This window comes from Rhinopithecus roxellana, chromosome 14 (assembly GCF_007565055.1).
Source record: "Rhinopithecus roxellana isolate Shanxi Qingling chromosome 14, ASM756505v1, whole genome shotgun sequence".
Classification (NCBI taxonomy): Eukaryota; Metazoa; Chordata; class Mammalia; order Primates; family Cercopithecidae; genus Rhinopithecus; species Rhinopithecus roxellana.
The window spans coordinates 72983165-73010655 of NC_044562.1; the positions used below are offsets into that span (position 1 = coordinate 72983165).

A 27491-nucleotide genomic window follows, 5' to 3' on the forward strand; every position below is an offset into this window, starting at 1 on the left:
GTCAATCTCTTCATTAAACATTTTCACTTAAAGTCCAAGGGAAATACATTACTCCACTTGGCAAATTACTTTTAGAACGTAAAGTACCAAATAGTTATAGTTTATTTGAAATTAAAGTTTGAAATTAAAATGTCAGTGGTATTCGTTTACTTTTTTAAGCTTCACTGGGCTTAAGAAGACTCACCAAATAAACAATACTGTCATCCCAACTGAAGAACATTGAAGATGGGTTCATATCCCAGTGCACAGAGCTTTCTTAATGACCAAATAAATGGTCACAGAACTTGATTCTTTAATGCCTTAAATATAGAACTCCAAGTCCACGTTCTCCAAATAAGTGGTTCCCAGCTCACATTCCCTAGATTCATGTTACACCTTAAATGATTTTTCTGACCCTACACCTGTTTGCACACCGACCCCCTAACCCACCACCACCTTAAAACTTGTAATTTCTTCTTTTACTGCTTTTGTTGGATTGTACTTTGTTGTTTTCAGGTCTTTGAAAGTATTTTAAACATCATCCTTTTGGGGTTCTGCATGGACCTTTGATCACAATCTGTTAATAACATGCTGTATATTGTAGCAGTAGTGATTCTGCTAAAATGACCTGTGGTTAAAAATAAGAGAATAATGGGATTGGAACACGGAAGAATGAGTAGCACACTACAGCTAAAGAGAAATTTACTTTGTATGCTAACATAGCCAAGGATGCTTTTGTAATTCCCTGATTTTCAGATGTTCAGTGCCTTTCCAGGAAGATATTATGTATGCATTGTGTTTGTGTGTGCTGTGAATACTGAAATAAGATCTTTTCTGCTAACCAAAAAAAAAAAAATTTACAGTAAGCTTGTGTTTTTTAATTGTTAAGAACTTTAAGCCTTTGGAAAAGTAAGAATGTGTTAAAGAAATGTCGATAGGGCCCGAAAAATGAAAGACTATCTAGTACTTTTTAATACAACAGAAAAATTCCCAGGATATAATTTTCTACAGAATTAGACTAGTTGTCACCAAATTTTGGTTTAGGGGTTTTGTTTGTCACTAAACACGTAAATTGTATTACTCTTCGAATAAAACAGTTTTCTTTTGTAATATTTGTAATCAAAAAGCAACTGTTCTGAATAAGAAAATGTTAGTCATCTGGGGATTTTAAGATTTAGGAAAGTATTTAAATAGTATCCTCCAGAATCTTTTTTTTTTTTTTTTAAGACGTGTGACAAACTGATAAATATCTTTGCACACAGTGGGTAGCCAGTAGGTTTTCTGCAGGGGTTTTCTACTGAGAGCTGACAGAGGGCATCTTGGCAAATGTTCAGAAACCTACATTAACTTGGTTGGGCCCTGCATGGAACCTCATGTTCAGCAGAATTCTTCTGACCTGCCTCTGCATGCCGAGCTAATCAGCAAACACCTAATGAGCCCACTCCAAGGAAACAGACCCTCTCTCAACCTACTTGATTTTCATACGTTCTCTGGGGGTGGGCAGACAAGATTTCATGAGGACTGATGATGCTGCATAGACCACAATAATGATAATTAACTTGCTGAATTTAGAAGATTATGCTGTTAATTAGTTGCAAAATAAAGATAAGTAATAGAGCAGCAGATGGTAGGATAACACCCAGGAGAAGGAGGGTTATTACTCTGATGAGCTTTTGTGGCACATATGAAATATGGATCTGACTTTTTCATAAATTGTTTCTAGAGAACGTTATCTTTTTTCTTTGAACTATGATGGAGTACTTTGTTCCTACTAAGTTCTGACAGATGTGATAAACTTTATTTTCAAGGGTGCAACATAGAACTTGAATGACACATTATTTCTAGGAGATCACCTCTTAAAGCGAATGTATCAGATTGGTCAGCACAGCAAATTATTCATCCTTTAATTAATTGAAACAATCTATATCTCTGTAAGAAAAAAAATTTTCAATATAGTAGTTGAACTTTACATCACTGAAAATTAAACATTAAAATATTGATCTGTTTCATAGAAATATAATAAAGACATTTTTGTTTATCAAACAAAGTCTACCTTTAAATTAAAATTATGCCTAAGTTTTCTTCTACATGTTGGATAATATAGACCTTGTAAAGTCCTCCTTTTGTTTTTTGGGGGTTTTTTGTTTGTTTGTTTGTTTGTTTTGAGTCAGGGTCTTACTCTGTTGCCCAGGCTAGAGCTCACTGCAGCATCAAACTCCTGGGCTCAAGCAAACCTTGTGCCTCAGCCTCCTGAGTAGTTGGGACTACAGGCATGTACCACCACACCTGGCTAATTTTTAAGTTTTTTGTAGAAATGGAGTTTTACCATATTGCCCAGGCTAGTGTGGAACTCCTGGGCTCAAGCAGTCCTCTTGGCTTCCCAAAGTGCTGAGATTACAGGCATAAGCCATCACACCCCACCTTAAATCTTCAATTTTTGTGAGTACTGAATCTTTATTTCTCAGAGTACTTAATCCTTATTTACATATATTAAATTTGTCCATTGAGAGAGATTTTGATCTTAGTAATGGACTGACCAATATCAGATGCTTGACTTAATTGATCACTAATAGATTTAGAAAATTTAACATTAGACTAGAGCTCCAGTTTGGCAAAGCTTTTGTTTAAAATATGTTCAGTTAACTGGGAGTCAAGAAGTAGAATTTCTGGTTTTATCTCTGCTAACTATGATTCTGGGAAGTAACTTCAGTTTTTTGGAGTTTCTATATCTCAAGTGATTGGACTACTTGACTTTCATTATCTCTGCTAGCTCCAAAATTCTATTGTAAAATAGATGTTCATTACATTTATATGTGTTTTCATTTATTTTTCTTTAAACCAAAGTATTTGGCCTTCTTCAAATGCTCCTAACAAATATGTATGGCTGGATTGTAGATATCCTTACATTAATTGTAAAATTTATATGAATAATATTTAGTGACTGCTTTTTTGACCTAATTCTAATTTTTCTAGCGTATGTGCATTTTTGTTGTAGTTTTAGAAAAATTAATGGACAGTTTAGAACAGTGTTAATTAACCCTTTAAATCTTTTTCTTCTGTTGTATACCCACTGGCATACTTTTCAACTCAGACCCATTGTAATCAATGTAACAGCATGGAGCAAACATTAGAGCTTCCTCACTGGATGAGTACTGTATACCCTAGGGCAGTCAAGGAAGGATAATGAATGAATACTGATGCTGCTTTTAAGTGCTCTATAAGGTAGTAACTTGCCCTACTAAAGATTATTCAAGAGAGTGATGTTTATGTACTTCAGGCTCCCCTATGTGCAGTTACTGTATTTCATTAATTCTGAGAGTTAAGCTCTTCACTGTAAAACTTTAAATGCTCCTCAATTCTATGATGATTTCTACCTAAGGACTTAAAAATGTTTTCCCAACACATAATTTACTAAGCCTCACATTTCTACCTCTGGTTATGTTTGTGCACATTTTAAAACTAGAAATGAAAGCCCCAATTTATCACTATAGACTGGATACTAGTCATTGTATTTTGATGTCTAACATTCTATTTATAAAATATGTAAATATGCAGACTTACGACCTCCCAAGACTGTCTCCCTTTGTTCTGACCCACACTTTTCCAACTCAGGTCTTTCTACTTTAAATACTTCTTCATCATTTTCCTAAGTATTCCTATCTGATTCTAGCCAGCTACTACTTTAGTCCCTCATTTAATTTCAGTTTTAATCCATCCACTTTCACATCATCCCATCACATATTAGGGTCCTAATTGCCTATGTTTTAGCTACTAATATAGTTGTTTCTGATTGTTTATAAAAGGAACTAGGAATCTTGTCTTGATTCTGAAAAATTCAGTTTTTGGTATGGTCTTGAGCATGTCTCTGTCAGGAATGCTTGCTTGTTCCCCGGTGCCGTAAAGAAATAGCACGTGAACATAAATTTAATTTCCTCAGCAAGGCCAGTTTTTTTACTTTCTGCAGAAAGGGTACACTCGCCAGCAGTTTTCCCACAAGAGTACACCAAACAAAGGAGACAGGGTCATTTATAACCTGACGTGTCCACTCTACAGCTGTGTCTGGTTTCTGTTGACTGGAACGGGACCTCACATTCTGTATTTGTCCCGATTGGCTAGCAACTTAGAACTTTTTAAAGAAACAAAGGCAGAGGAGAATAAAGGAAGGAGAAAGTAACTTGTGGAATGCTGAGAAAGGTAAAAACACCTTCAAATAAGGAAGTGGAACAGGCTATGACCTAATGCTTGGACCAGTATAAGCATGCCAGGGCAAATATTTAGGCTAAATTGTGGAAGCTAAGAACATAAAGTACATTGATTTCTTTATTACGGCTAGCAGATATTTAAGAATATTAGCACAGGTCTTTGAATAAATTTTGCTTCTAAGAGAAGTTGCTATTTATTCCTAATTAGATGGGGAGGAAAGTCTTTGAAGAAGAACCTCTACTTTTTACATCTCACATATAAAATATGTCTGGGATCAAAGTAATGCTTAAGATGACCCTTAAGGATATTTTGAAAATTCAGAAACATAGAAACTCTCCTGATTCTTTGGACCTCCGTACTAAGAAAATAGAGGCCTCAATAGTATTCTTAAAGAAGTAAGGAAACATCTGAAAAATTCTTTTATGAGTCAGATAGTTTTACATGTTACTTTTGTTTTTCAGCTCAACTCTGCAAGAAAGTTATTATTCCAAGTTTTATAGGTAAAGAAATTGAGACTCAAAGGTCAATGTTTTGTTCAAAGTCACAGATAGTTTGAGGTAGAGTTAGGTGCTGAACCTAAAGTGTATTCTCAGCTGTATAAGACCATAGTACATTGCATGTTCTAATCAGTGAAAGCATCAGGATATTACGTAAGTGGTAATTGTTACAATTCATGAAGAAGTAGTCTGTCAGAAAAGAGGGAGAGAACACGCCTGATCCTGGTTTAGCAGTTGCAGTAACAGGTTTGGCACTCTCAATCCTTATGATTGTCTTTTGAATCATTAAGCCACAAAGCTTCAGACTCTCTTTCTTGTTCTTTCCCTGTGTTTTCTGGTAGCACCAAGGATAAAGTATGCAGCATGGTGCCATGGAAATATTTTGCACTTGAAGTTGAAGAGATCTAGGTTTATATCCAGGATTTGAAGTAGCTTAACAGCTCTGCATCCTTGAGCAAATGATATCTGGTTTCCTAAAGTGTAAAATGGGGATACTATACAATTAAAAACTCATTAAAAAACTACAGATAATATAGATAATATAGATAATAGATAACACAGATAATACACAGGTGAATCTCAGCTGCATTGTGCTAAGGGAAAGAAGCCAGATTCAAAAGGCCATACAATGTATGTTTCCATTTATATGATCTTCTGGAAGAGACAAAACTCTTGGGATCAGAAAATAGATCAGTGGTTTCCAGGGCCAGGGAGTAGAAGGAGAGTATGACAGGAAAGAGCATGAGGATTTTATTATGGTAAAACTGTTATGTATTCTGATTGTAGGGTAGATTACATGAGTGTATTTGTTCGTTAAAATTCAATAGAGGTCGGGCGCGGTGGCTCACTCCTGTAATCCCAGAACTTTAGAAGGCCGAGGAGGGTGGATCACCTGAGGTCAGGAGTTTCAGACCAGCCTGGCCAACATGAAAACCCATCTCTACTAAAAATACAAAAATCAGCTGGGCGTGGTAGCATGCGCCTGTAATCCCAGCTCCTCAGAAGACTGAGGCAGGAGAATTGCTTGAACCGTGGAGGTGGAGGTTGCAGTTAGCTGAGATCATACCACTGCCTTCCAGCCTGGGTGACAGGAAGAGACTCCCTCTCAAAAAAAAAAAAAAATTGGATTGTAAAGTAAACAGAGTTAACTTGCTATGTGTAACTTATATCTCAAGAAAACTTTTCTTTTTACACATTGACTTTATTTTAAAAATCACACCCAGAATATACAGTGATTCGCAAGAGAGAGAAAAAATGTCCACTAACATTTGTTCATGCATAATTACTGCCTCAGTTAAAATTCTGGTGATCTTTTCATATATGCTTCATATTTTATGGGATCTGGATCACATAGTAAGAAGATAGGCCCAGATGAAAAGAAAGAAATTACAAGTCTTGAAATAGTTATAAAAATTTCTGAATTTTTCTTAGTTGAAGTGAATGGAAATACCTGTACTAATATTATTTGGGGGTCTTTTTCAAAAGCTCTTCTCTCACTCACCCCTTTCTGCTATACTCAGGGAAGGAAGAAAGGAAAAGATTGCCAAGAATATGTGTTCTTAACACTTAACACCCCAGACAGTTATTTACTTCTGAGAAGTTTGGGAAACACTGGGTAGGCTGCAACATGGTTCTCACATCTCTGTCTCTCTCTTTTGTCTCTAACTCGCACTCGCTCTCACTCTCTTATTAGCCTCCCTCCCCTCAAAGATGCACCTTTATAAGAATCGTAGGAAAGTGTAGTATATATAACTCTGACTCCAATTTCTGTAATAATATATATTTGGGGCCCAAGAACTACATCTTAGTTATTAAGAACAATATCAGCAATAACAGTCTCAGGTCTGTGGGATCCCTGAAGTCCCTTTCATTGCTAAGATACTGTGGTATGATTATCTTTGCAAATTATTTCATGTTTACAGATCATAACAAAATCACCTTAAAGATCACATACGACCATTTTCACTAAAGAAATCAATTTCTATCAGTTAACAGGTGTTTCTTTTATACCTATGTAGAAAATAATTATACCAGTTGCTAAAAGGAATACCCAAAAGTGTAAGATAATCTCTGCTCTTAAAGAGCTTACTAACTGGTTGGGAGATAAAATAGTCATATATGACAAATTTTTATTGATAGCATAATAAGCTTCTTTGAAATTGTATCTTGAGAAAGTGGTAGACATAAACATCTAAAGCCTCATTCTAATACTAGATCTGTCATGCTCTGAATGTGAGTCCAATACAATCCAATAATTAACTGGCAAACTGCAACATCAGAAGAGAACTAGATCTGCTTACTGGGGACAGGAAAAACCTAAGAGAGATAAACTCAGCTGTACGTTCTAGGAGGAGGCTCAGTTTGGCCCCATTTGATCTCTGTTTGCAGGTTTGGTGCCAGTGCTTACTTGGCCAATGATATGATGTTACATTTTTAAGGCCTTTATTATTATTTTCTCAAATTCACTAGGAACAGCAAAATACAGAATCCTCTAATAGTACTAGGCAAAAAGACTCAAGGAAACTACCTAAGATCTCACTGTTTGTCTTATCGATATTCATGATGATCTTTAAGGACTTAAAAAACATTTTTAATGGTGTTTGCATTTCAGAGATTAAAAGCTGCTTTGACCCAGCAACATCCTCCAGTTACCAATGGTGATACTGTCAAAGGTCATGGTAGTGGATTGGTTAGGACTCAGTCAGAGGAATCTCGACCACAGTCATTACAACAGCCAGCCACATCCACTACAGAGACTCCGGTATGTGTGTTATTTTTATTATTCAGCACTCTGTCATGTTTAAACAGACAAGTACAATATAACTTATGACTTATTTAAAAAATATTATTCTGGTCATGTTGTTATTCCAAAGGGGTATCAAAAGCCTTAAGAAACAGTAGCTCACTGTACAAAAATTGATACAAAAATAAACATAATAGAGCAGTTGTTCTGTTCAGGACACCTGTAAATATTTCTGTGGGTGTCCATATATGTTGGTCTGACGTGGCACAATTCTTTTTGAAGAAAATACCTTTTTCTGTTGATTTTAGGACAGTGAAACTAAATACTGCTTTGAGAAATTTCCTTTACTCTCTGTTTCCTGATTGAGGAAGTTTATAGAGTTATGACTTTGGAAAATAGTTATATAACTAGAAAAATAATATTAGAACCTTATAGTGAGAAGAATGAAATGTATCTTGTTTTCTTAGTTATTGTCCAAAACTACAAATTTGACATAAACCATAACTATTAACACTAGATATTTTTTTCTTGCTGTGGCATAAACAGGTTTGATTTGACCTATTCTCCTGTATAACCAAGGTATTGAGGTTATAGGAAAATTTAATAGTTTAAGTTCTGTAAATTTTATAGACAATAACTTCTTTGTTAAGGGATGCTGTGTTCTTCAGAAATGTATATAACTAAATCTTATGTTCTTTTTCAAGTAGCAAAACTAAGATTTCTAAAGAATCTTTTTGGATCTCTTCTTTAAAAGTTATTGATTTTGCCTTTTCCTAAAATGCCATATGTTTGTGATTACAATGCATATCATATTTTAATATTGTGTTGCCATCTACAACCATTAAAATGTGCATGTCCCAAAGAGGCAGATTTTTTTTCTGTTTCCCATACTAGCAGAACAAATAATTCTTGTTTCTGCTTTTAATATTTGCTCACTCATTGTAAAACATTACTCTTTGTTATTTATTTGTATAAGTAACCTTATCTCACTTGTAGGTAATCAGAGGTCTTTTAGAGAAATATGTAGATAAATATTCACACACACACACACATATGTAGGTATTACATTACTAACATAAATCAAATGGTTGCTGAATTAAAACTTGTGATACATCACCAAAGGAGCAAATACGCTTGATGGCAGCTGTTTATACTGGAGACCCCTTTCACTTACCTTTAGTTTGTGACTGCCTGTGAGATGATTGATATTGTTATATGCCTGCAGTGCCTTTCTAATTCTTTCTAGTAAAGGATTATTGTACTCCTGTTAAGTGTTACAGAATTCTATTTAGACCTTTTATCTTTATTTGAAGAATATTAGCATTGGCATTAAAAAGCAAAAGTTTTCAATCAAAGAAACACACATAAACAAGTTTTAGATTGCCACCTAAGCATAGGTATTTACATAACTGCATCTTGTCTTTTAAAAACTTAACATAATGAAATGTAGTTGTGGTTGTCATCCACTAAACAGCTTAGGGACCAAAAGGGAAAATGAGGGGCTGAGTGATTGTGTATGTGTGTTAATGTTATACCTCAGGGTTTAACAATGTTTCACAGGCCATATGCAACCCATGGGTGTTTTTGTGTGGTCTGCAAGTTAAGTATGATTTTTTACATTTTTAAAGGTTTATTTTTAAAAAAATGAATATAATTTATTTTTATTGTCCTTACTTTCTTATACTAACTATAGTTTTCCTGGATCTAATTTTTATTTGTGTATTTATATGTTGTTGTATTGGATGGAAGCCCCATGAGGGCAGGACTTTATCTGTTTGTTCACTGCTATACTTAGTTTCTAGAATAGTTCCTGTAAGTATTTTCTGAATGAAATGGAATGAATTAATCAATAGACGTGGGGAGAGAAGGAACAGTATATACTTCTAAGAAGCCTCCAATCCTTGATAGGCATAAAGATATACAAATGTAACTCTGAGTAGCAGAAATTAAGCTTCTGCTATTCTTCTAGTACTTATGATTAGTCTTTGCTGTAATGAGTTTAAATCAATTAAAAACAAAAATAAACTGTTCTCTCTTATTCAGCCAGATGAGTAAAAGAAAAAACCTGCTATTCTCAATAAGAAAAATAGGAGGATGTGGCTCACGCCTACAATCCCAGCACTTTGGGAGCCCTAGGCAGGTGGATCACCTGAGGTCAGGAGTTCGAGACCAGCCTGGCCAACCTGGTGAAACACCATCTCTACTAAAAATACAAAAGTTCAGCTGGGTGTGATGGCGGGCGCCTGTAATCTGAGCTACTTGGGAGGCTGAGACAGGAGAATCACTTGAACCCGGGAGACAGAAGTTGCAGTGAGCCAGGATCACGTCATTGCACTCCAGCCTTGGCCACAGAGCGAGACTCTATCTCAAAAAAAAAAAAAAAAGAAAAATAGGAGAATGAAGAAAAAATTTCAAGATTGCAAATCTTGAAGCCAACCATAGAAATATTTTTCTAAAACATTAAGTTACAATTACATAGGTAAAAGAAACACTCTAATTTAAATGCTTAATCTTTATTACAATTAAAATACTTCTTTTTTGAGACGGGATCTTCCTCTGTTGCCCATGCTGGAGTGCAGTGGCACAGTCATGGCTCACTGCAGCCTCGACTTCCCAGGCTCAAGCAGTCCTCTTTCACCTCAGCCTCCTGAGTAACTAGGACCACAAGCACATGCCGCCACACTTGGCTAATTTTTAAGATTATTTGTAGAGATAAGGTTTTGCTATGTTGCCCAGGTGTAAAATACTTTATAAATGAAATAACTCTCTTTGTAATGCTAGTTATTTGGACAAAGAAATGATAACTTTATTTTTTGGAATTTTTTAGAGTGAAAAATAGTTTGGTAATTTACCTGCAGAATTTAACTTGAGCCTTATGTAAGATTTGTATTACATAGATTAGGAGAAAACAAATTTTCTTTGTGCATACCATTTTTAAATATAATAAATTATAGGTAAAAGATTGTTTTCAGGCTTCTCCTTTGGATTATGTGCCTATAGCCACAAAGTGTTCTTTTCTCTGCACCATTTCCAAGAGCTCATTTTCTTCTTTCTTTTTCTTTGTATTTTTTGATACTGAGTCTCGCTGTATTGCCCAGGCTGGCATGCGGTGGTGTTATCTTGGCTCACTGCAACCTCTGCCTCCCGAGTTCAAGCGATTCTTGTGCCTCAGCCTCCCGAGTAGCTGGGATTACAGGCATGCACCACCACGCCCAGCTAAATTTTTTGTATTTTTAGTAGAGACAGGTTTTCACCATGTTGTCCTGGCTGGTCTTGAACTCCTGACCTCAAGTGATCCGCCCTCCTTGACCTCCCAAAGTTCTGGAATTACAGGCATGAGCTACCACGCCCGGCCAAGAGTTCATTTTTTGACACCCATATTCATTTGTTCTGTGGCACAGTTTTGGGGTTCATGAAAGGCTTGAAGGTACCTATTGTTTTATAGTCTTAAACACTAGACAGTATTACTAGTGACTGAAGGTTTCTTTTTTTCTCTGGCTAATCTGAGATAACCAAGCTGATTCACTGGGGAGCAGAGGGAATAATTAAAATGAAAATTAAGGTTCCTGTAAGATTCTCCCTACCAGAAAAATGAGCATTAATAAATACAAGAACTTGACCCTTAGAAAAAGACTGACCGTAAATTTCACAAACTGAAGAAAAGCTGAATATACCAAAGAATATACATATTTTCACTTCATAACTTTAGAGAAATCCATTTTCTTTAAGAAAATTGACATTTAATATGAGATATTTTAATTTAAAAATAGCATAGAGATCATGGTTTTCTGTCATGAATTTAAATAGGAAGTTATTAAACATTTTGAGAAATTTATAATCAGTAGTTTTCCAGGGATTGAATAATACAATAAAATCTGTTAAAATACACTTGGAAAAATATTTCTATGTATCATTTGTATCATATTTTAAATTTTTTCATACTTGTATGTAAATGAAAATATTATACATAAAGAATACATTTGCTGTGACATTGCATTAGTGAGAATTGTGTTATAGTATAGCTCCTAACATAAGTATATTCAAGAAAAAAGTTAAACCACATTTTCATATTGCCCCAACATACTGATATATTCAACAAAACTTAGAAAATAAAATTGCTGTCCCCCTTTGACACCTTTACTGCCTATGTTAATTCACTCACTAGATACAAATATAACAAGCTTTCATCTCTGTTTATAATAGGCTTCTCCAGCTCACACAACTCCACAGACCCAAAGTACAAGTGGTCGTCGGAGAAGAGCAGCTAACGAAGATCCTGATGAAAAAAGGAGAAAGTTTTTAGAGCGAAATAGAGCAGCCGCTTCAAGATGCCGACAAAAAAGGAAAGTCTGGGTTCAGTCTTTAGAGAAGAAAGCAGAAGACTTGAGTTCATTAAATGGTCAGCTGCAGGTAAGGTGCATATATGTGAATTTTGTTTTATTTCTTTTTTAATAATTGTGAACATAGCTTTTTTTTTTCTTTTCTTTTTTTTTTTTTTTCTAGTTGGGCCTCCAAACATTTTAGGACATAATATTGGGTGTGTATGGAATCTATAGTAAATCATAGTTTTGTAAACCTGTTTGTTTGGATGCTGAGATTAAATAATATAAAGCTTTCAACACTGATACAATGAAGAAATTTAAAATATGTTTACCTGCGTACAGAAGTAGCTAAACTATCTGGTTTGAACTTTATAAAGTTGTGATATAAAGTGCAGAGAATTTTAAAATTTAAAAATATCACTGTTATTTCACTTTTCTTGTCTATTTTTTTGGTTTATAGCACAACTATAAAGTTGCTTCAGTAGCAGTTTTTAAATTCTTTCATTCTTTGAGTTATAAATTTTGTTCTGTTTTGTTTTATTTAAAGTGAATATATTGCTCGTGAAAGGTGCCAGATTGACAGCTTTGGAAACTGAAGGACTCTAATTATCCACAGACCAGGTACAATATGGCCAGTGGCAGTACAGATCATTTCATACTGCCCTGCCAATGTGCCTCAGATACATTTCTTAAAACCTCATGGAGTGTAAAGTTTTAAGGCAGCACCAAATCTGTTTCCTTTGTTTTTCTTCCTTTTGTTTTTGTTGTGTTTTTTCAACATAAATATTCTCCCATGTAATCTTAAACTACCAATTGATAAGTATCAACTAGAAAACTGATGTTAATGAATTATACTTGTTATTAATCTAGCTAAATCTTCTGAATTATCCATACCCAGTTAAAAATGAATCTTTCTGTATAATCATAATTGATGGTAAGAGACCTGCTGTCTTCTTAAATCTGTCTTTAAGATATCACCAATATAATTGTCTGTTTAAATGGTTAGGAAACAGTTTTTAGCTAAATCAGACATAGCATTTTACCAAATGTAAGTTTTATAATTTAAATTTTTTTAATGCGAAGCAGAGATCTTTCAAGTCTTTATTGTGCTTTGAATATTGACATGATAGAACAAACAGATTGTCTTACAGAACTTATTTTTAATGATTTTAATGATTTAGAAGAAATTTTTAATACAATGTACCATATCACATAGACTTAAAATATGTACTTATCTTCTAGGGTTTATTAAGACATATATTTTATCATTTATCATCTGATAAATTTTTTTTGTTTTTGAAACGGAGTCTCTCTCTGTCACCTGGGCTGAAGTGCAGTGGCGCAATCTTGGCTCACTGCAACCTCCAGCTCCCAGGTGCAAGTGATTCTCCTGCCTCAGCCTCCCAAGTAGCTGGGATTACAAGTGCACACCACCAAGCCCGGCTAATTTTTAGTAGCGATGGGGTTTCACCATGTTGGCCAGGCTGGTCTTGAACTCCTGACCTCAGGTGATCCACCCGCCTTCAGCCTCCCAAATTGCTGGGATTACAGGCTTGAGCGTCTGTCTTAATCAAGAACAAGTTTCAGAAATTTTTAGAAAACTTTTCTAAATTTTCTTTTTTTTTAAAATAATATAGACTGTAGGTGCTAATTTATGCTGCAAAAATGGCTATTTTATATCAAGTCTTACTTATTATTAAATTTTCAGATATTATTACATTAACGAAGTGATTTAGGTGTATTTTTTTTCCGTTCTTAACTAACAAAATGTTCTGAATGACCTGCTGTCTTTTAGTTGTATAACATAAAACACAATCACTGTTATCGTCAGTTGTCTTACCTATAGAATAGATGTGGTAATACCTGATGGTCTTACTTCTCTGTATTGTTACATAAATCAGTCAATTAATTCAAGGGTTTCTTCCTACAGAAAAATTTAACTAGTAAGACAGATTTACCGTTATTTTCCTTTGTAATTTGGCTTATTGTGCCTTATTTAAGAAGTAAAAATACCTGAAAACTATGAAGTAGTACATACATATATGTTATTATTTACAGGGATTTTAAGCTAGGCAAGTTTTCTGCTTTGAACCATTTTAGAGCAATCTTAATAGTTTTTAATGAGATATTGCTGTTCCTTAGTTATACTGCAGCACTGATTACCACTATTAGCCCTTTATTATTGCAGAAAACCATGGAAAATTCAGTATTCAAAAGAAATATAATATTGACCCCATTTATTTCATGTTTTTTCTATCACACAATCTATGATTAAAATGTCGTTATTTTAGCAGTGCTTTGTATATACTTCCTAATTTGGGTAGAAGTTTTTTGATTGGAGAAATAAAGATAAGATTTATCATTAGGTAGAAGTTTGCTGACATCATTTTTTGAAGCATGAGACTATTAAATGGAAGCTAAATTTAGGAAATCACTAAATTAAGCTCTACATTTGAACTTGAGTTTAGTTAATACCTCAAATTATGTACAGAACAAGTAAAACCAGTATTATTAATCATTAAAAACTGGGTGATGATGGCATCATCTTAGATTTAGAAATGCATTTTAAAATAGGAGCCAAAATGATATATTATCAAGGATTTTATTTAAAATGCTTCTCCAAAAAAGAAAAAGTATTATATCCATCTATTTATATTAACCTGGGAAAATATCTGTAATATATATATTTGTATGGGCAAAAAGAAAGTTGTTGGAAACAGCCCAAATGTCCATCCAAGCTGAATGGATAAACAAGTTGTGGTTTATATGTACAATGAAATATTATTCCTCCATAAAAAGAAATGAGGTATATACTATGGTGTAGATGAACCTCAAAACATTATGTTAAGTGAAAGAATACAGAACAAAACATCAGATGTTGTATGATTCCATTTATGTGAAATACCCAGAATAAATAAATCCGTAGAGAGAGAAGGCATATTAATGGGGGAAGGAGAATAGGGAGAAACTGCTTAGTGAGTAAGGGGTTTTACTTTGGAGCGATGGAAATGTTTTGTTACTAGACAGAGGGTGGTAGTTGCACAACATTGTGAATGTACTAAATGCCAGTTTAAACTGATTACCTTTATGTTATATGAATTTCACCTCAGTAAATTACCAAAAAGAACAGTTACATCTTAATTAAGCATTATTATTATGCTTAATAAAGCATAATCCTTTCTTATTAATAAAAGGGTTTACAGTTAGATGGGTAAATGCATAGGTATAGGAACTGGTATAAAAATGACTCCCTAAGTATAGTTAGCATTTTAGGAATGACATGTACCAACGTGCAAACAATGGTGAGGAGGGAATTGAGAGCGTGGATGGTTTGGAAAGAAAGGGTACTTCAACTATGACTTTCTATTATTGTTTCAAGTCAATATATTATTTTGACTTTTTGTTGTTTTCTACTTAATTGTCAAGTAAAATAAGTTTTTTAAAAGTGACAGATTTTAGCTTTCAGAGTGTGAAGCGTTAACATGCCTATAATAGATTCAGGGAGACAAATTTCCTTCAGTCTGCCAACAGCAAAACCGTTAACTGTGAAGAACAGAATGACTTGTAAGGAAAATTGAATGTCAAAGAAATAATTATACCCTACTTTATGTGAAAACTTTAATCAATTCTGTATTTCCTTGATGATCCTTCATGTGACATGCAGGCTTAGCTGATCAGTGTAGTGGGCAGTAATGACCCATAGTTTATTTATAAGTTTTATATGTGATACAAGGTTTAGCAAGTGTTGAGGTATGATTGTTCATATTTTTACCAAATACATATTAGGTGTTAAAGAAAATATATTCAGCCTTATTGCCGCATTCACTAAATTTAATAATGTTTTAGTTTTCCCAAATCATTGCTAAAAGAGCAATTTCATCAAATTATATTAGAGACATTTATGGTAATCTAAACCAAAAATTGAATACTGTTGGTTATAAATTATTGGGGTTTTTTGTTTGTTTGTTTGTTTTTGAGACAGAGTTTTGCTCTTGTTCCCCAGGCTAGAGTGCAGTGGCGCAATCTCAGCTCACCGCAACCTCCCCCTCCTGGGTTTAAGCGATTCTCCTGCCTCAGCTTTCTGAGTGGCTGGGATTTACAGGCGTGCGCCACCACGCCCAGCTAATTTTGTATTTTTAGTAGAGACGGGTTTCTCCACATTGGTCAGGCTAGTCTTGAACTCCCGACCTCAGGTGATCTGCCTGCCTCAGCCTCCCAGAGTGCTGGGGTCACAGGCATGAGCCACTGCACCCAGCCAATTATTGTATTTTTAAAGTAATACCTGTTTTGTTAATTTTGTTATCTTTTACTTGAAATGGTTTTTACTGTTTATAAGCTTTGTCTTTCAGTTATACTCATTGTGGCGGTTAATTTTCAGTTTATAAATGTAGCATGTTTCCTTATGAACAAAAAGCAGATTCCTTTTCTTTACTAACAGTAGCTGCTTAACATTTACTCTGTGGGTACAACTTGATAATTATTTTTGTGTGGATTTGGCTGTTATATTACGTTGATGCAAATGGAATCACGGCTTTTGCCATTAAAAGTAACGGCAAAACATACTTTTAATGGCAAAAACTGTGATTCCATTTGCACCAACCTAATAACTTAGATACTGCAAAATGTGTGTGGAGTGGAAGCACAATAAATTAATAAAAGCACACTTTATAGCTAGAATTTACTCATAAGTTAATGATGTGGAAAAGGTTTTGTTTTTTGGTTCATTGACTTATAGAAAATGAGATTAAATCTTTTATTTCTGGTACCAGACAATATCTTATTTCAGTATTTATCACTTGAAATAGGAAAAAATAGCAATAATTGGAAGATACTTTATAATACCTGTTTGTTTTAATTTCTGAATTCTATGATCTAACTGTCTTCCGCTTTTTTCCACTGAGTTCTTAACTATATTCTAGATGAAAGAAAGGGGTATTAGTGTAGCTGCGGTCATCTCATGCATCTTATTCTGAGTTTGAGATCTAATACTTATATTTGAAGACTTTACTAAGAATCTTGCTAAGCCTTTGTGTCTCCGTCAGACTGATAAGAGTGAGTAGTGTTATGAAAAGCAACTGAAATAAGATATAGAAAAGTGTTGTAACTATACTGTGCAAATGCTAGTTATTTTTCCTTCTGTCATTATGCATCTGTTGTGTGCAAGGCATATTATTAGATCTGGGTAACAGCGAAAAAGACATTGTCTTTGCACTTAGAGAATTTGTGGTCTAGCAGAGGAGACAGACATGAAACAAGTAATTAAAGTGTGAGAATAGGAAAGGAGTCATTCCAATTCATTTTGCAAAGTGTTTCCAAAATATTTTATGGCTCTAGTGAGAACTCTGTCATCCTTTTTTCTGTTAAAAATATAAATTTTTTAAAAACTAGTTTGTTTTCATGTGTAAGGTTTAACATTCCACGATAACCCTTGGAACTGTGTGGAGGGAATCTTGATACTTAACTGCCTTTTGTGAGGACTAAACATTTTAAAAATTCATAGCAGTGAGAAATTTCGCAAAATAAGAAACTATTCAATACTGTTTCTTTAATTTTGGGGGTAATGGCTGAAGTAGAAAGTCAAAGATCATGAATTTAGGGAATACCTGGTATTAATGGCCAAATATCAATAAAAGTTTTGATTAGTTGGCTATCATGTGATGATTTCAGCAGGCTGATTTACATTACAAAGACAATGTAAGAAAAATTTGTTTGCTGCTATATAAATAACCTTTGAGTAGCCACATTATTAGAGTGGAGCTGTGGTACAGGTAATGACAAAATAATTTACATTAGATTTTAGACCAGAATAATAATTTCTTTTAGCATCTGCTCCATCTTCCCAAATACGTTTTACTTTGACAAAGTGATGATTTCTCACATTTGAATGGGACTTTTACATTTTCAAAATGCTTTTATATCCCTTATTTTACTTCATCTTCAGAATGACCCAGGAAGATAACTAACATATCCTGCAAGTATAGTAACTCAAAAATAGTAGCTAGCTAGTACAACCAGAAGGACTTCGGAGGCTGACTCCAATTAAAATCTAATCTAAAGTAATCCACAAAATAGATAGTAAGAGATACACATTTTTTTTCATTTAATATTGTCTTTTTGTGGCTGAACATCCCCTTGATATTTATTTTGGCTTGAGCAAACTGGTTTTGTCTGTGTATGTAACCTCTCTTTTTTTACATTCTGAGGTCTCTGTGTATAGGAACTTAAGGAGTCTTCCCATTATATTTGTGTAGCAGCCCCTTCTCTCTCTGTCTTCTGATCTTTCTTAGTAGAAAGATTTCAGAATTAAAATCATGACTTATGCAGCCATCTTATCTGAATAGTAATAAATCCTGCCTATATATATGTAGATATATATATATATATATTTTTTTTTTTTTTTTTTTTTTTTTTTTTTTTTTTTGAGACGGAGTCTCGCTCTGTCGCCCGGGCTGGAGTGCAGTGGCCGGATCTCAGCTCACTGCAAGCTCCGCCTCCCGGGTTCACACCATTCTCCTGCCTCAGCCTCCCGAGTAGCTGGGACTACAGGTGCCCGCCACCTCGCCCGGCTAATTTTTTGTATTTTTAGTAGAGACGGGGTTTCACCATGTTAGCCAGGATGGTCTCGATCTCCTGACCTCGTGATCCGCCCGTCTCAGCCTCCCAAAGTGCTGGATTACAGGCTTGAGCCACCGCGCCCGGCCAATATTTTTAAGAATACAGTATTTTCTTTATGCGTGTGTACATGAGACTAAAATTCTTAAATGCTTGGAGTAGTTTGTTGAATGTACTATGTTTATTATAAATGAGGCCAAGAGCAGTGGCTCACTCCTGTAATTCCAGCACTTTGGGAGGCCGAGGCAGGTAGATCACTTGAGGCCGGGAGTTCAAGACCAGCCTGGCCAACATGGTGAAAACCCATCTCTACTAAAATAAATAAATGTGTGTGTATGTGTGTGTGTGTGTGTGTGTGTGTGTGTGTGTGTGTATGACTTAGGAACCACTTAGCTTTCGCCTCTTCTAACTAATTCAGTTATAAAACCTTTACCTGCGTGAGCATCCTATTTCCAACCCCTGCTTGACCTGGTCTTTACCACTAGCATATGCTTATACTTACTAGGGCTGTGCAGCTCAACTAATCTACTTATTCAAAGTTTGGCCCACCCTCATGCCTAACCTGCACCCCAGCTATGTTTGCTTTGTAGTATTTCTCTCAGTCCCAGTTCCTAGCCAGTAATTGTGTCTCGTTTACTGGTTTTAGTCTAGTGGTGATACCATCTTTTAATGAAATCGACTATTAGAGTACAGTAATAATACAATATTTAATTGTAACCTGTCATCCAAAAGTCACTTTTGAGCTTCAGAATCATCATTAGGAAAATGTTACTGTAAAACATTTTAGATCAGGACAATGTAAAAAATTGGACTGAATTTCTGTTGTGCACACCTTGAATTTGTTGGTTTATTTCTTAACCATTTCTGCCATTTAAAAGGTATAATGGAAAAATTGGTTATTTGAATTTTGGATAAATATAATTTACAGCATGCTTGTATGTTATACCTTTTAGATACATGCAAATTTATATATAAGAATGTGCAGAGTTTTTTAAAAGAAAAAAGAGTAACAGAAATTAAAAAATAAAAGAATGCAAAAGCTTTAATTTTTAATTTCTTCTTCTTGGCCTTTTCCATTGTTTCCCCAAGTTAATGCCAATTAAAATTCATTTAGCACAAATGTACATTGTAACAGGTATCAAGTACTGTACCTCTTCAGTCCTGGATGTTCATTAACCTTTCCTCGCTAGTGGCATCTTTACATCTACATGTTAGTGAACCGGGTAGTCTAATTAGATCAACAGCCAGAACACCACCAACAGTTAAGTTTGAAATATAGAAACTGATGTCTTGTTCATCAGTTTCAGACCTGCCTATTTAAAGAGATAATTTGTGTGTGTGTGTGTGTGTGTTGTATTTATTTATTTTTTTGAGACTGAGTCTCACTCTGTAGCCCAGGCTGGAATGCAGTGGTTCAACCTCCACCACTTGGTTCAAGCAATTCTCCTGCCTCAGCCTTCCAAGTAGCTGGGATTACAAGCATGCGCCACCACACCCAGCTAATTCTTATATTTTTAGTAGAGACAAGGTTTCACCACATTGGCCAGGCTGGTCTTAAACTCCTGACCTCAAGTTATCTGCCCGCCTCAGTCTCCCAAAGTGCTGGGATTACAGGCATGAGCCACCACACCCAGTCTATATTTAAATCAATTATTTTATATCAATTAGCCAACGCATAACACTTTCAATACTTTTGTCACATACAGCATTTTGTTTCATAATATGGTTTATTGTGAGTGTATAGAGTGTTTAAGAGAGAAGGCATTTGTGATTTTTAAAGTTCTGTAATTGAGGTGATACTATATAATATGCCAATTTTCATAACTGAGAAAATTAACAATGTAACTGTATCAGTGAGATTGTTGGTATAAATGATGAAGTTAGGACCTCTGACCAGATTCATATTATTCAAGCTTTTTTATTTCACCTTCTTTGATATTTTTTTACCTCCTAGACATAGAAATACATGGTCCTCTCTAAAATATGTCTCTCTACTCAGTCCATATCAGGCAATATGCTATGCTCTGGGGATACCAAGAAAAAGATATGTTCTGCCTTCAAGAAATTCCCAGTCTGGGAGAGGTAGCAAACAAGTACACCAAAAGTTACAATCCAGTGTGATAAGCACTAGGGAAGAGATCTGTATATATACACACAAAAGTATATGGCTGTGGAAACACAGAAATAGGCATCTAACTTATTTTCCTATGCAGTCTAAACTGTACTGAGTTGGCACTTAAATAAAATATTTAGCAAGACAAAGAAGAGAAGATAAAGACAACAGTATGTATTTAGTTAGCAATTTCAAACTGTTATTTTTGTAAGTTAAGACAAATACTGGTTATTTCATATTGTTCAGGCTAATGTGAAGGCAGCAAGTGTATGAGAGGCGTGAAGCATTACTAGTGTTTGGTGTTAAAGGATAGAGTATATCGGAAGAGCAGTAAGAGTTGAAAATCATGGTCACCATCACCAGACTGTTAAAGATTGTATATTCTTGACTAAAAATAAATATCCAGCCCATTTCCTGTTACAGGATTTAATGAGAGAAACTTGTAGACGTCAGTCTTAAAATCAAGCTGACAGGATGGGTGATATACATTGGGAAATATACATTGGATTATTCATAACATGGTTTCATCAATAGTGTCATTAATACTGAGCCATAATTAGCAGTATTGACATCAGTTGCAGAAGGTGTTTTCTAAATGACAGCTTATCTTTTCAAACAGAACTGTTTTAAATGTTACCTTTTGTACTTTGGTTACAGTCTACCCATTCTTGCCTCAAATATAGTATTCTAAATAATTTAATCTTTTAATTAATGGTTTAGAGTTATTATGAGCATCAATTTTTGTTCTGTACTTAAATACAGTGATGTAGTTCATTGTTATTGGGGTGTGAGAAACTGTTTGACCCAATAGACTTGCCTTTAGATTGCTTAACTTTTATTCTTTTGATTTTTATGTTTCTGTCATTTATCACTTAATGGAGGCCCAGGTCTGCTAAATTCTTATTTATTTTTTTTGAGACGGAGTCTCATTCTGTCACCAAGGCTGGAGTGCAGTGGCGCAACCTCACCTCACTGCAGCCTCTGCTTCCTGGATTCAAGCAATTCCCCTGCCTCAGCCTCCCAAGGTAGCTGGGATTACAGGTACCCGCCACCACACCCAACTAATTTTTGTATTTTTTGTAGAGACAGGGTTTCAGCATGTTGGCCAGGCTGGTCTCAAACTCCTGACCTCAAGTGATCCAACTGCCTCAGCCTCCCAAAGTGCTGGGATCATAGGCGTGAGCCACCGGGCCGGCCTGCTAAATTATTTTATATTCAGCTTTCTGGTTAAGAAATAAGGTAGAAAATGTCATGCCTGAGCTTTTATGTACACCTGTTTGCTCTATATTCTAATTTACTTTTTGGTTCATGGATGAAATCTGAATGGTTTTAGTTATTGTAAGTCCAAGTAAGTAGAGGTATTTGTAAGTTAAGAATTTTTTATGTTACCAGTTTATTAAATTCATATTATTTCTAACTCTTGAGTATTGGTAATGATCACTGACTTACGTGTTTTTAATATTTGGGGTAACTCAAAGGAATTAGTCGGACTTGCTCAATTTGGAACTTTTTACCAGATTAATGTATCCCAAACAATGGCTGAAGTACTCATTCTGAAGATCAGGACAAATCTCCATTGATTTAGCAGATTTAAATTTAGATGTGTACAAATTGCCTGGGTCAAAGGCAACTAAGCCATTTAAATATTACATCTAGTTTCATTGGTTTCAGTGTCCAGCAAGAGTGCCTTGCAGTGAATTTTAGGTATCCATGATTCTTTGGTTATTTTGGTTTCCCCTGTGGAGCTTCTCTTGGTTTCTAGGAAACTAGAAACCTGCTTAATTGAATTTCTAGGATGAATTTTTCATTTTTAAGTGAATGGAATTGGTGAAAATTCACCTGACTCCCTTGATGTTTCTTTTTAAGTAATCAGAAGAGCATGTAACATATATAAAATAAAAATACTTTCAACAGGTTACCTATAATATATAGGAAGTCACAAGGGAATGGAAACAATTTCAAAATATGCTATCCAGTTGTGGCATTATCTTACTTAAATTTTTATTCAAGTTACAGCTTTTTAATAAATGCTAAAATATAAAAGCTGCCATGTACTGATTAGACATATTTAATCAGCATATTTTCTTTGTTTTTAATGTTCTGCCAGTGATGTCCAATTTTCATACTTTAATCCTCGCTTGTTTTAAACAGTAAAATATATGTTTAGTTTGTGATAAGGTACATAAGTTGTTTCTTCTCCAGAGTGAAGTCACCCTGCTGAGAAATGAAGTGGCACAGCTGAAACAGCTTCTTCTGGCTCATAAAGATTGCCCTGTAACCGCCATGCAGAAGAAATCTGGCTATCATAGTGAGTAATGTTCCATTACCTATAGCCTTAGGCTACGTCAGTGAAATACCGCCAGAGTGAACTGAGCTGCTACTTTAAAAATGGATCTTAAAAATATTTAAGATTAAATATCAGAATTTCTGTAAGGTTATTATAGAATGCAGTAAAGAGGTATACTTTTTTAGAATCTAGAGAGTTTGAGTTTTCCTGTTTCTAGCTTTTTTCCTAAGCATTACTATAGATCAACAAAATGGATTAGCTGATAATTTAAAATATACTGTAAGTACTTGATGATATGTTGTTCATCTTCTCAGGGTAACACTTTGTCTTAGATTGACAGGGTGAAACACTACTTTTTTCCCAGCCTCCATTCAGTAATGATGGTATTTTTCTTTTTAAAATCAGCTGACTGCCTTTAACAATATTTGATATCCCTTTATGGTATCAGATCCTATTATTCTTTCTTAGATAATGTCAGCATTGCTGTAATGTTTTTATTGTGGTAGACCTTTATATTGAGATTATCTAGGTAGTTATAAAAATGCTAAAACGGGAACAGTACTTAAATTATCTGCTTATAAGTTTCCTCCTAAATGTTTTCCCAAAGAATGAGATTCTTTTGTTTTCAGCATTTTAGAGGTTAATTGTGCCTTTTCCCTTTTGTAATGTCCTTCTTTTTTGATAAGATGCACAGTGTTGGAACCAGCTGTTACTCTTGAATAAATGGCCAATTTTGTCCATAGTATACAAATTTGTAACAAATAACAGAGTTGGGAATGCATTAGGCAACATTTATAATATATAACCCACAGCTTACGTCTTTATGATTTAGTGATATTTCAGGATATTTGTAAATGTGAAGATTGTTTCAACCATATGTATCCACTTTATTTCAATTTGCCAGTGTCAGTAATTCAGAAGAAAGAAACATTTTGTATTGGATGCAAACAGTTCCTCAGGTGCTCACGATAAAACTTAATGGCCACCATCTTTACTTGTAGTCATTGTAAGCAGTTTCATCAGAATGGGCAATATTTTTTAATTTAAAAGATTCCATAGATTTAGCAACTCTCAATTGCCATATATATTTAAGAACGCTGATTTTTGTCAGTTTTGAGCATATAAATCTTGGTTATTTGGTATCTAGTAATTTTGACAGGATGGTGAAACACATTGTGGAGTAAATTGGAACCATATAGAAATATGTTTGGGATTTATATTAACAGTGATTGCTTCAGGGATGAGGCCATTATGGTTCCCATCTGACTTAACAACATAATTTCCTATAGAAGCTACTGAGTTCAGCATTTATGCATACGTGATTTTCTTTTTTTTTTTTTTTTTTTTGAGACGGAGTCTCGCTCTGTCGCCCAGGCTGGAGTGCAGTGGCCGGATCTCAGCTCACTGCAAGCTCCGCCTCCCGGGTTCACGCCATTCTCCTGCCTCAGCCTCCCGAGTAGCTGGGACTATAGGCACCCGCCACCTCGGCCGGCTAGTTTTTTTTTTGTATTTTTTTAGTAGAGACGGGGTTTCCCCGTGTTAGCCAGGATGGTCTCGATCTCCTGACCTCGTGATCCGCCCGTCTCGGCCTCCCAAAGTGCTGGCATACGTGATTTTCTTAACAAGAAATCTCTCTTGAATTTTGATAGGTTAAAAGGAAATAAACAAATGATTTCATAAAATTAAAAGGAAGTTAACTGGCCTCTTCAATTGTATCCAATTCAAAATTACCTGTAATTTTTAAATCTTTGATAAGTTATTAGATAATCCCAACAGTTTTGACTCTATTATCCAGGCAGTGTATGCTCAGCAGATGCAAACCAGTATTCATTTTGACAGTCGATTTACAGAGATATCTTAAGTGTATAGATGTGTGGGTTTATATGCTGTATACTTCGATAAAATGACTGAAATTCTAGATTAATACATTTTTAGTACATAGAGTACTAAGTTATGAGAATATAAGAAATGAATAGTATATTTTTGTTGTTTGGAAATACTCCTATCTTTATTCCTGTCTAGTCATGTAGATAATCAAATTAACTGAAATATAGTTCTACCATAAAATTAATTCTCTTCAGCTCTTGGGAGATAATTGGATTTTGTAGAAATTTTCAGGTAATTTATATTTTCAAATTTGAAATGTTTGAAATAAGTCTGACTTCTCTGTTGTGTAGTAGTAAAAGACTAAGTGAATACCTTTGAAAAATTGACACTCTTCATTATGTTGTAGTGCACAGCTCTTGCTAACAGTGGTGAGTTGTAATACTAGCTAAATCTTTAAAGACATTTGTGAATCAAAACTAAGATTTAGTAGAAATTAAGGAATGTTTCAAAATCTTGCAAGTAAAGGTGAAAGTACTAAGTCACAGCCATAGGGTCTGTCCCACCCAGTTTTAGTACTGAAAGTCCTACTTCCTAAGAAGACCCCTCCATCATGGGAAAACCATGACAGTCACCCCAACAGTTAAGTAATATAAAACCTGAATGAAAATAATAAAGAGTACATTTTAAATATTTGGGTTCCATGAAGAATAAAAATAAAGCACAAAAGTGATGTTATTGCCATGAATTCACATTCTTTAGACCTGGGCATAATTAAAGTTGTATTATAATTGTCTCTATAATTATAAATTGGAAGAAAAGCTTCTTAGGGACTAATCAACCACAAATACTTTTACTACTGAAAAAATGTATGGGCCAGGCACTGTGGCTCATGCCTTGTAGTCCCAACACTTTGGGACCCCAAGGCGGGAAGATTGTTTGAGCCCATGAGTTCAAGACCAGTCTGGGTGAAATAGCAGGGACCCCATCTCTACAGAAAATTGTTTAAAAAAAGCCAGTTTAAAAAAAGCTTTAAAAAAAAAGTTTAAAAAAAGCCAGACATTGTGGCACACACCTATAGTCCCAGCTACTTGGGAGGCTGAGGCAAGAGGATCACTTGAGCCCAAGAGTTCAAGGCTGCAGTGAGCTGTGATTGTGCCATAACACTCCAGCCTGGGCGACAGGGAGACCCTATCTCAATAAGAAAAAGAAACTTGTGGACATAGGTAGAGAACTTTCAAGATTACTGAACTGCCAAACAACTGGTTTCTTTTAGCTTAGGTAGAGCTGGAAGTGGCTCTTTGAGTACACCATGGCTTTCTGTATCTCTCTGGTGTTTGTGATTACACCAGTCATTTCCTCCCCTCACCTATTACTGGACATAGGTGCAAATATATCACATTGCTTTTACTAATTCTGAAAGTCTGTAGGTAAGCATTCATCCTTTATAATTTACTGTTTTCATTTTGAGTTGTTGCCTCCAGTATGTATTTACATTTCCTTATACCACGCATCACAGATCAGCCTCTTTATTTTTAAAAGCTGGTGTATCCCTTGAACTCAACATTCAGGGAAACGTCAGCCTGTTGTTCTTTTAACGAATAGTGGTGAAATAAACAAATAGAGCTTTTTAGTATTCCCTCCAGTTAAACTGTCATTGCCAGTGTTTTGTTTTCTTTGTACATGTAATGATTGGCTATTTTAATATCTGAATTATAAATATTTTGTAACACTCATTATTGCTTGATCAGAAAAGTAGAGGGGAAGGGGGGGCACTAGTTGAGAAACTACCTATTGGGTGCTATGTTCACTATTTCAGTGATAGCTATGGTCAGTAGAAGCCCAAACTTCTGTTGCACAATATACCCGTGTAACACACCTGCATATGTACCATCTGAATCTATAATTTTTTAAAGTATTCATTCCATTTTGTATAATTTTTAAAGGAATACTACTTCTGGTGGTTGGTTTTGTTGTTGTTGTTGTTTTATTGTACCTTGAGGTCAAGTATCCAGGGGTATGGTTTTGATTTATAGCATGTTATAGAGAAGATGGGGTTCCATCTCATTAATGTATTTGAAAACCTGCTTTTCAAAAATGCATGGATTTGAGGCAGATGTTGAAAAATTCTGTAAAAACTATATTTCAGAAAATGCACAAGATTAATAATTTTTTTTTTAGCTAAAGTTGACACTATCAGGTATCCCCCTCTGTATCTTCTTCATTGCAAATCATAGGCTAAGTCCTGCTTCATAAGATATCCACAATTTTTTTTACTAATTGACTTTCAGAATGGGCATCTGGCCATCAGTACACATTCTCAGATTTGATTTTAAAAGCCTACTTATTGTCACTTCTGAACACTGAATAAAGTTTTAATGCCAAGCGAAAAAAGCAAGGTGCCAAAGAGTACATCCAGTGTGATACTGTTTTTAAAATGTTTCAGAATAAACAGCTGAACTATGTTGCTTAGGGATACATACCTATGTGGTAAAACTACAAAGGAAAAGAGAATGGTTAAAGAAATGTCAGAGTGGTGATTACCGTTGGTGAGGACAGGAACCTCCAGGAAGCAGAAGTGTTAATGGCAGCGTTCTCTCTTAGGTTGGCGGCACAGTTCCCAGGTGTTCATGTTATCATTGTTCCTCATAACTTACATATACTATAAATATTTGTGTGTTATCTATATCAAATTTTTACTAAATGAAATTACTGGATTCTGTTCTATTAAAATAAGGGTGTAAGACTTGTTCAGGTCTAAATATTTGCAGATTTATTTTTGTAAATATTTAGAATGCCTTTTCCTGAATATCTTTTCAGTTGCAATGTTTAGAGTTTTGTATGGATTTTTACTTGAATCCCAATTTATTCATGCAACTATAACAGCTGGTGGCATTTAGATTCTAAATAT

General features: G+C 34.8%; 1 protein-coding gene across 3 annotated transcripts in view; it reads left to right on the forward strand.

The window, feature by feature from the left end:
• The window catches only part of ATF2 (activating transcription factor 2), a 93040-nt gene that overhangs the window by 62403 nt on the left and 3146 nt on the right, over positions 1-27491 (forward strand). For 2 of the 3 annotated variants that reach the window (XM_010376204.2, XM_010376203.2), the window contains 3 exons: positions 7291-7440; positions 11626-11832; positions 22672-22777. In XM_010376204.2, coding sequence (XP_010374506.1) covers positions 7291-7440; positions 11626-11832; positions 22672-22777 — 463 coding nt within the window. Of the gene's footprint in view, positions 1-7290; positions 7441-11625; positions 11833-12291; positions 12366-22671; positions 22778-27491 lie in introns of all 3 variants that reach the window. The other variant, XR_004053100.1, reaches the window with a different exon arrangement.